The sequence below is a fragment of the Pan troglodytes genome, chromosome 2 (genome assembly GCF_028858775.2).
Source record: "Pan troglodytes isolate AG18354 chromosome 2, NHGRI_mPanTro3-v2.0_pri, whole genome shotgun sequence".
NCBI lineage: Eukaryota > Metazoa > Chordata > Mammalia > Primates > Hominidae > Pan > Pan troglodytes.
Genome location: NC_086015.1, coordinates 123740085 through 123751054, shown reverse-complemented (window position 1 = coordinate 123751054; position 10970 = coordinate 123740085). Strand labels below are relative to the sequence as shown.

Genomic DNA, 10970 nt, shown 5'->3' with positions numbered 1-10970 from the left:
CCGGCACCTTGGTCTTGTTATTCTGGCCTCCAGAACTGTGAGAAAATAAGCTCCTGTTGTTTAAGCCACCCAGTCTGTGATATACTTTTATGGCAGCCCAGGAAGATGAAAGCACCCACAAATATGGCTGTATTGGCCTGACTTTGGTCAAATTCCTACTCTTAATCACTATGGTCAAGGGGTTGAAATGTGGTGACTGACTTATCCTAGGCCATTTGCATGTTTGAGGAGTGGAAGAAGAATGGTACTGTAGAGCGAAGGTGGGTATTGTTACCTGAAGCGTGGCGAAAGCAAGCTGGATGCGAAAGGAATCAATGTGTACTGAATATCGTGACATTAAGACACTCTACAGATCTGGATGGAAGATGCGTACCATTGGCTCACCCACCAAATTACTCATTTTCCAGTCCTATAAACCATTCATGCGAAGGTTTTTTTGTTGAAATTTGGCTCATAAATTCCCATCTGCTCTGGAAATCAAAATTAATTGAAAGGTTTTTTGTTTGTTTGGCTGGTTGGTTAGTTTTTGTTTGTCTGTTTTGAGGCAGGGTCTCTCTCTGTCACGGAGGTTGGAGTAAAGTGGTGCAATCATGGGTCACTGCAGCCTCCACCTCCCAGGATCAAGTGATCTTCCCACCTTGGCCCCCTACTCCCCCAGTAACTGGGACTACAGGGGTATGCCACAACGCCCAGCTGATTTTTATATTTTTTATAGAGACGGGGTTTTGCCACATTTGCCCAGGCTAGTCTCGAACCCCTGGGCTCAAGTGATCATCTCACCTCAGCCTCCAAAAGTGCTGGGATTACAGGTGTGAGCCACCATGCTGGTCCCAAGTTATTATATTTTTATATTTTCAACAAATGAGTAAACAAACCACTGGAATTCTGTCTGAAGATTTTTAAACAGGTTAGAAAATTTTGTGTAAGTTTTTAAAATGTGCATACACGAGAGTTTTTATGGTGCCACACTTTTATTGTTTGGGATAACAAAATAGCCTAATGATAAGACATTTCCAAATATCTCATTTCAAAATATTTTCTCCACTGCATAGTTTATTTTTGTCTTTTGCTTTATTTATTGTAGAGTTAACCATACACCACAGCACAGTTTTATCATCAGTACCTGTAAGAGCTCTCTAGTGAATTATTTCCATAGTAATACATCTTATTTATATGCTTACTGTGTACCAGGCACTATTCTAAGTACTTTACATATTGATACATTTAATCTACACAATAGCTCTATGAAATCAGTACAATTATTATCACGATTTTACAGATGAGGCAACTGAGATGCAAGGGGTTAAGTAACTTGCCCAAGGTTACATAATAAGTAGTAAAGCTAAGATTTACTACCAAGGCAATTTTGTACCAAGGCAGTCTGTCTCATAAACCCATGCTTTTAATTGCTACAGTACACCACAAAGATTGCACTAGTCACATGCTAACACTGATATTGTCCAACTGTCTGATTTTTGCCACTGTGATGAGTGTAAAGTGACATTTATAATTTACTGTATAACTTTGGACAAACTACTTAAACTCTGTGTCTGTTTCTTCATCTGTAAATTGGAGATAATAAAATAATACTGATTTCAAATGGTTGTTGTGCAATTTAAATAATGGTAGTGATGTTGAGTATCTTTTCTATATTTATTGTCCATTTGGGGTTCCCTTTTTGGGAATTGCCTATTCATACCTATTGCCCTTTTTTATTGGGTTTTCTTTTTCTGATTGATTTGCAGGGTGTGTGTATGTGTGTGTGTTATGAGTTACATGTCAGTTTTAGACATTTATATCTCCTTCTATCATTTTGTCTATGGTGCCCTCAGTTGAACAGGAATCTTTCATTTCATTTTGATATACTCAAATCCATTAATTGTGTTCCAAATGTAAAGAGGATAAAGATATGAAAAACATTGTTTTTGCTCTAAGCAACTTAAAACTAGCTGGAGAATCAAGAACAACTATGAGAACAAGTGTTAAACATTGTATAGCAGTCTGCAATATAATGCCCCAAGTTGTAAGGCTGTGTAGCCAACAGTATAAACTTGGGAAAGTATCTAAATCTTCCTGAGCTTCAGTTTTATTTGGAAAATGGAAGCAATAAAAAAGACCTTTCCATTTACTGTATTTTTTTAATTTTTATTTTTTATTGTTATTATTTTTTTGAGATGGAGTCTCTCTCTGTTGCCCAGGCTGGAGTGCAGTGGCACAATCTCGGCTCACTGCAACTTCTGCCTCCCGGGTTCAAGCAATTCTGGTGCCTCAGCCTCCCAAGTAGCTGGCACTACAGGTGCCCACCACCATACCCATCTAATTTTTGTATTTTTAGTGGAGACGGGGTTTAATCATGTTGGCTAGGCTGGTCTCGAACTCCCGGCCTCAAGTGATCCGCCTGCCTTGGCCTCCCAAAGTGCTGGGATTACAAGGCGTGGGCCATCGTGCCCAGCCTCCTTTCTATCTATTGTGATAATTAAATAAAATAAGAGATGTTGAATGGCTTTCATAGTACCTGGTGTATAGTACCAACTACAATTTAGATGCAAAGCCAATCATGAAATAATAATGGCTATCACATACAGAGGTCTACTACCTGCCAGGCACTTTTTATATATATCTGCTTAAATTTCACAACTCCCTGCAAGGCATTATCACTGCCATTTGTCAGAGGCAGAAACCTAGGTTCAGAGGGCTTATTATTTGATGCAAGTCAGGCCATGCAGCTAGTAAATGGCAGTGATAGGATGGAAAGCCAGATTGGTTTGACCTCAAACCTCCTGTGCCTTCTACCATGCCAAGCTGTTGTCAGAAAAGATATGAAAGAAGCAAACTTGAAGTGGTTCCTGAAAACAAAACAAACAAACAAACCCAAGCATTTTAGTAGATAAGAGGAAGGGAGGAAAGATCATACCAGATTCTGAGAGGGTGCAGTGGATCTGCAAGGGATGCAATGTATTGTGCGTTATTCGAGGGCAGAAGCAAAACTTTATCCACAATAGTTCCCTTCAATCCTCGCACAGTGACCAAGACAGAGTATCTGGTGCGGAACATCTATTCCCTAATCTTATTACCATAACAAGGGAGCAGGAGTAAGTTGTCTGACTGGAGAGTTTGAAAGAACTGGGGATGTGTCACTCTACCCCCTCAAGTTTGGGGAGCAGGCATGTCCCAGGAGGCACATGTTTTCTGCTTTTCCATGCAGTTTAGTTTTTACACAGGCAGGTTTTCCAGCTCTGTTTGTGACTGAGTGGACATGTTCAATTCTGGGCCCGCTGTCCCTGCAGATCTAAAGCCATGGCTGCCATTCCAGCCTTTAGCAGAGACAAAGCTGACATTTTGCTCTCCATAAGTCTGACTCCTGCTGCTATCTCAGTGGATTCTGAACTTACATGGGGACCATGGGTATTATCTTGAAGCCCCCTAAAGCCACAACAGTGGGCACTCAACAAACCTTGGCAGCAGAGTGAATATGACAAGTTCAGATGACAACGAGGAGACGGGCCTGCTTTGAGCGGAGGAAGTATGCTGATGTAGTTGAAGAGAAGTTAGATGGACAGGGTGGGCCCAGTAATGCAGGGCTTATAAGAAAGGCAGAGTTTGGATTTGATGTGGGTAGAAGAACGCTGAAGTTTCTGAGTAGAGGAAGAACATGAACACGAGGAAGACAATGTTTAAAATAAGGGAAAGAATATGACAATGGATTGCAGTGGAGACTACAGGGGAGCCAGAGGACAACGAAAGGAGGTTTCCAGAATTTCTGAGTGAGGGAGGATGAAGGTCTGGCCTAGGAAAGTGGACATGTGAACGGAGGCGAGGGGATGCATATGAGATCTCAGCGGCTAAACTGCCAGGCTATGGGTACAAGCCGGCTCTGAGAAAAGGAGATAGGTTTGAAGGCAACCACCCTGAAAGAGGTAGATAAGCAGGCCCTGAAGCTGGGGGAAGTGAGGCTTAGTCTTGGGCATGTGAAATCTGAGTTGCTAAGTGGATCTGTTCTCCTCACTAGTTATGGCAGGAAAGGCGCCTTAATTAGGAGCATTTTAGGGAGTTAACCCTGTCAAAGAGGTAGCACACTTTCGAAGGCCAAGGGCTGGGAAGAAGGTGGTGAAGATGGCAATCCTGAACACAGAGGCTACTTGGGATGACAGGGGTGGGAGGAGGGACACAGGTGATGAGTGAGTGGGCGGAAGAGAGGAGGGGGACACCGCTCCCGGGCCCGAGGGAAGGAGGGGATGAGGCTGCCGGCAAACGCTGGACTCAGGATCTTCCCAGCAGAGCAGGGCGGCCGCCACCTCACCCGGGACAATGCACTGTAGAACCCACAGCAGCCTTCCCCACGCCGGCCGGTCTTCCCGGCCCTGCGCCCACTTCCCGGTGCCCCGGTGCCCTGCTGCTGTGACCCCGGGATGCGGGGTCTCCTCTGCCTCCCTGGGCCTCCCCCTTCAGCCATGGGGGGCGGCTCCGCTTCCTAGGCCGCGGGACGTCTTTTCCTCCAGGTTCCAGTCCCGGACCTTCCCGGGCCCCCCACGGCACCGCCCACCTGGCCACCGCTGCAGCCCGCCCGGGCCGCCGCCAGCCAGCAGCCCCTCCCGGGGTGGGGTTTCCCTTCCCCCTACCCCTTTGTGGCAGGGACCCACGGGACGCCCCCTCTGCCTCCGCTCCACGTCCAGGGGGCCGAAGGGGCGCCGGACGAGGGACCGTGCGGAGAGAGGGGTTCGGCGGCGCCAGGACTCCCGCGGGCTCCCCGGAGCAGGGGTCGGAAGGAGGGGGAGCGGGAGCCGCGGGGGCCGCTGCAGCAGAAGGGGGAGGAGAATGGGGAGGAGCTGGGGGGCAGGCAGGCGGGGAAGGAGAGGTCTTAAGGGGCGGCGAGGGGAGGTCGCATTTCCTCCGAGGCTGGCGATCGGCGGAGCTCCCACCTCCGCTTACAGCTCGCTGCCGCCGTCCTGCCCCGCGCCCCCAGGAGACCTGGACCAGACCACGGTGAGCGCAGGGCGCACGGCGCGGAGGCCGGACTCCGGGCGGCCGGGGGTGCTTGGGCGGCAGGAGCGAGCCTGCGGGACCCGAGCAAGTTTCCCAGGTCTGCGCGGGGCCCGGCGCCTTCAGACTCGCTCTCTTCTCTCTTCCGCAGATGTGGAAACGCTGGCTCGCGCTCGCGCTCGCGCTGGTGGCGGTCGCCTGGGTCCGCGCCGAGGTAGGCGAGGGGCCGAGGAGTCCGAACTCGGTCCCCGGGGCCTTTTGGGTCTGCGCGCTGGGCGGGTGGGCGCGCGTCCTGGGGATGCTCTCCCGGGGCGGCGCTGGGAGTTTCGGTCCTTGGGGTGTGCTGCGGTGGAGCTGGGGCAGTGCTGCGGGCAGAAATGCTGCTCACGAAACTTAAATCTCTAAAGCAGGAAAAGTAGTTCGGGCCGTAAGCGGGAGCCCCGCCGCGGCTAACATGGAGGGAGAGCGGGGAGGAGGAGAGGGGACGGGCTGGGCCGACGGGGACGACGCGGCGACTGGAGCAGCAGCGAGTTCAAAAAGGCGCCTCAGTTCCGTCCTTCACTTCAGAGGAGACTGAGAGTAGTTGGGGACTTTTCCCTCCCAAGTCTGTCTCCTGGGGGCGGGGGCAGAGGAATCGGGATTCTTGTTTTGGGGCAAAATTAATTTTCCTTTCTCTCTTTTAAAGTGAGATCATGATTCTCTGAAATGTATTTTCTTCTTTGTGAAGTGTCCTCGGGTTTTGTGTTATCATCTGGGCAATGTAACGGCCTTTTCCGTAGTGTTCCCTGTAACGTTGCGCAAGTGTAAGAGAAGATCCATTGCTCTGCTCTTTGGGGGCTCGAGTTTCCAGTTAAAGCATTTCAGCGCTTGTTTTTTTGGTACCAATTTTTTCAACTCTAACGACCTTCCTGAGACACTACAACAAACCAACAAACTCTTTGCTCAGAAGCCGCTCCATTAACTCAAAAGTTTATGGACAGAAAATAAACAATTCTAAATTCCCCGGGCTCCAGTCTCCAGGAAAGTGAGGTCAGAAACTAAACATTTGATAATTATGGCAGGAAATATGGAAGGAATTAAAAAGCATGAGGGAGAAGAAATGGAATGCACATTACAAAAGAAATAGCTCCCTGGTGGGTGGTTTATGCTCCCTGTTTGAATTTTTTCCTTCATATTACAGTTTAACCACACCCTTAGCATCGCAGCTTGACTCTGCCCAAAAAAGTCATAAATGCATACAAGGTCTTCACAATTTTTAAAAAATACGCATTGTACTGAATTCTCATTTAATTCACTACTACGTTGTTGATTGAGGTGGAAACTCAATCAACTGTTTTTACTGCCAATGAAATAAAAGTAGCTAATATTTATTAAATATCTGCTATGTTGTGATAAAATTCCATTTTAATGACAGATAAATTGAGTCAGTGAAGGTTACCCAATGCTCTCAGCTATTAAATGCTAAGGGTGGGATTTGAACCCAAACAGTCTGGCTCTGGACCCAAGGCTCTTGACCATTAGCCCACACCACTTCCAAGCACAATGGTTTAACATTTACCAAGTACATTTTTGTTTACCACACACTGGGCTGTGTACGTTACCTGCAGTTACTTCTTTTAAAGCTCCCAAACCCTGTAATGTAGGTTTTATTATCCCGATTTTACAGAGGAAGAAACAGGTTTAAGGAGATTAGGTAACTTGCCCGGGGTCATACAACTAGTTAGCTCTGAAGCAGGATCTGAACCTACCTCTCTTACCTTTGGAGCCCATCTTGAACTCCAGGTCTGCTTCTTATCCATCTGGTTTTCCAGGGTTTGCATTTGAGAGCGTATCCCCCTTCACTGGCTGATGTAGCCCTGGTTAAGAAACATTTCTCCATCCCCTGCTGTGGCCCTCAAAAGGCAGTTGCAGACCAGTGATGGATGAGGTGAATCCCTGGTTGGTTTTCCAGCAGGCTCAAGAATTGCCAGCCAGTGTGTGAAATCACTCAGTGAACTGGAATGCAAATATGAGGTGTGAGGAGGCTGTTGGTTGACTTACCAGGCTGTGTGGCCCAAGGTCTGGAATCTATTCTAGGCGGCCTGCAAGACACACACCCCTCCCAACCCCCTTCCACACAGGGAAAACTTATCCCTGGTAGGAAGTTCCCCCAGCAGCAATTTCCTGCTGGAGGTAGAAGAGCATCCAGTGCTCTCACATAATTCCCAGGCAAACTACAGGGAAGAAGGCAAAATAGAGAAGTACTGAGATGTGAAAACAGAGTGCGTTGGGAGAGAAAAGAGGCTGTGAACTCACAGTGTATGGAAATGGTTACAATGAAAAGAGTGAGGGGTAGGTATGAGCTAGGTTACATTTCATGGCTCCAGGTTATTAAGGATTATTATCTTTTAATTATTCCAACCTCCTGGTGCCTGGCCAAGTAAGATTTGGCAAGTTTTTAATCCATTTAATAATAATATACCTTTAACAATTGATGAAGAGGTACATTAACCCTCTCCCTATGGGAATTGTAATTTGGATTTTTTAAAAGCATTTTATCTTGTAGTTAATGGTGCTTGCCGTTTAAATTTCTTCCTTGTTAACTCTAAGGACAGTCTGCAAAAATGGTCACATCATGATATTTACAGTCTTTAGTGACATAAATATATTTTAGTAAACTTCAAATCGCTAAAATTGTACAAATATTGTTGAACTTTCTAGAAATGAAATTTAGAAAATAAATTGAGGCTTCTTGGTGCTTTCTGCTTTTCTGCAACCATAAATATTTAATTCAGCATATTTTTAAACAATTTAATCACTTTACAAATCATGTTGATATTTGAAGAAGCCAGAGCCTCTGTAGTAAACCAGAATCAGAGGTGCTCTCCACTTGGGAAAAGTTGATTGTCATCGGTATTAATGCCAGTCTATGTCAATCCCATTTGGTTAGATTCACAAAGCTATTAACAAAAGTCATAAAGGAGCCTGGGCTCAGTGGCTCATGCCTGTAATCCCAGCACTTTGGGAGGCCAAGACGGGAGGACTGCTTGAGCCCAGGAATTTGAGACCAGCCTGGGCAACATCGTGAGACCATATCTCTACAAAAAATAAGAAAATTACCTGGGCATGGTAGCACACGCCTCTGGTCCCAGCTACTCAGGAGGCTGAAGCAGGAAAATCACTTGAGCCCAGGAGGTTGAGGCTGCAGTGAGCCGTGATGGTGCCACTGCACTCCAGCCTGAGCAACAGAGTGAAACCTTGTATTTAAAAAAATAGAAACAAACTCATTAAGCAAAGTGTCATATTGTTTTGAATGTGTTCCATGGTGTCCTATTTCCTTGGCACCTCAGGGTTGCTTTCTGATTGCTTCTTCTCTTTCTTACCTGCTCACTCTCTTACTACTCTGTCTGCAGCATATACCTTCAGCCAGCCTCCCTCCAGATTCTGCCACATCCACCTGAGCACACACACCCATGCACTCTGTAGTCTGCTTGAAAGAAGGTACTGGGTGTAGCATATGTCTCTAGATGTGTGTAGATTAACATGTGAATGGACTAGGCAGAGAGGGCAGCAGCAGAGGGAGTGCCTGCACTAATAATTACACAGATATCCCTTTTCTAGATTCTCTGGGGAGAGGACTGTGTGAGCCTGCTCATCTACTCTTTCCCATCCCCCTCCCATTGGGAATTACTACAGTTCATTGAGAAGTGTTGATGGTGGATGCGTAGTATGGAGCCTGGCAAAATGTTAAGAACACAGGCGGTAGTGTGTGTGCCCTTGAAGCTCAGTCAGTGGATATCTGTCACTCTAACATGGCAGGCTGGAGAGAACCCTGTGGCCCAACTGCCTGCTTTAGGAAGACAGCCCTGGCAAGTACCCAAGCATACCCCCACTCTCCCTTGGTGGATGTCTCTGCTGTCACTATGATTCCCAGCATTCCAGGTCCAGAAATTCATTATGATAAGTCACATGTACAGTTAACTGATTTGTAGTTCAGAATCCTCATTCCAGTAAGGGATCCATGCTTGCCCCTTGAACTTTGAGTGTATTACCTAAGAGAGAACAATAGCAATTCTACAAATAGATGTACTTCACTTAGCTCTAGACATGCAATACTAGAAGATTATGAGGGATTTGTCCTGAGGCCACGTTTCTTAACCTCACTGTACCCTATTATTGGCATTGTACACTAGGGGTTATATTTGGGAGCTCCTCTGTGTTCTTTAGAATTGTTCTGATGGTAGACTCAAGTAAGCCTTGCATCCAACCCATATCTCTGACTGCATCTTCTTGGTGCCACAACTTGTATTATTAACAAAGCTAAAAAGATCTCTAAAATGATCTCTTGCTTGTTTATCCTTTTGCAAATAAGCTACTTGTTGCAATTCTAAAGACCATTGCTGGAAATTGGGGTGTAAAACATAGCAGGGGCTGTGCAGACTAGCCAGAACAGAAGGGCAAGCACCCAGCATACGAGGCCCTGGCCATTGCAAGTGGCTTTAGAAGGTGGACACGTTACAGTTCCCCTAGAAGTCTCTGGATTGGGTGACAGAAACCAGGACTCCATCCCCAGGCTCATAGAAGCAAGTTGGAGAGGAACCATGAGGTGAAGATCTGGTCATGGGCTGAAGTGGGTGTAATGATCCGAGAGGAAATGCCCCAAAGACGAAAAGAAAGTCTTCGAAGTCAGTGGGGCAGAGCAACACATGCTGCCACAAGAACAGGAAGTAAAGGATGAGCTGTAAATACCAGTGATCACATATGAGAATTGAAAATGTCATGGATTCTTTGTCTTAGTCCTCTTCAAATAACTGGACATCTGGCAGAATGTTTCTAACAGACATAAATTTTATTAGCTTAATGATACCAGTTAATAGGGAAAAAAAGTACAGTTAGATAGGTTCACTTTGTAAGCCAGATGATTAATGTCCTCAGAGGGCAAATGCATACTTTTTGTTTAGGATGCTCTATTCTGACTCCTGCGATTTTGGCAAGGGGTGCTTTCTCTGAGAGTATGCCATGAATGGCGTGGCCTTCCCTTGAATGTCCTCATCGACCCTATACCCTGCTGCAGCTGAGCGCACCTGGTACTCAGGTCAGAGTCACAGTGAAGCACAAGGCATGGTCTCTGCCCTCACATTATTTACAGTCTAGTGGTGGGTCCAGGTGCTTTAAATCGTGGCAGCTACAGTTTATATTATTATAACTACATAGTAACTAGTAGCTTTATACTTATTGCTTTTTTTTTTTAATTTACATTAATGTAGGGCCTTCCTTTGTAAGATCCTTTTATGGTAGCAAAATGCACAAATCTTCCATGTATAGCTTCATGAACTTTTACATCTGGCCCATGTAGGCACCATGCGACAAGACTGAGGGAGTTAGTACAGAAAGGTATGAACCTGTATGTTACCATGAAGTTACATACAGGAAAAGTTACCATGAAGAAAATGAGGGATAGGGATGATCTAGGGTACATTTCATGACTCTGTGCCCAAAGATGGCTATCTTTTAATCTGTCTCTTCTCTTGGTGTCTAGCCCAGGTAACATTTAGCAAGTTTTTAATCCATGTTTTAACAACAGCAAACCTTCAATAATTAATGAAAGATAAATTAACCCTCTCTATATGAGACTTACTATTTGGATGTTATTTTTAACATTTTAACTTGTTAACAATAAATGGCTTTCCTTGTTAGCTACAAGGATGTGCAGCAAACACAGTGAAATACAGCCTTAATTGACATTAATCCATTTTAGTAAACTTTAGATCTGCTTTAGGGAGCTTTCTTGACTGTTTTGTGGATGGATAGATATTCCAGGCTCACTGTAATCTATATTGAATTCCGCAAAGAACTCAAATCATTCTGTTAGACCACTTTGCCCTGGTCATTATTACTTTTGAAAGGACTTTACATAAGATGTCAGTCATGTTATTTATGACAGCAAAAAACTTAACATTGACTACATAGTCAACCGTAGGAGAAGGGTTAAATAAATCATGGAACAGCTG

General features: G+C 45.5%; 1 protein-coding gene across 1 annotated transcript in view; it reads left to right on the top strand.

Annotated features, from left to right (window-relative positions):
* The first annotated feature begins 4881 nt into the window (after positions 1-4881).
* Positions 4882-10970, top strand: part of FSTL1 (follistatin like 1) — a 57349-nt gene continuing 51260 nt past the window's right edge. Inside the window, 2 exon segments of the mRNA NM_001244588.3 lie at positions 4882-4983; positions 5132-5194. Coding sequence (NP_001231517.2) covers positions 5132-5194 — 63 coding nt within the window. The 5' untranslated portion in view covers positions 4882-4983.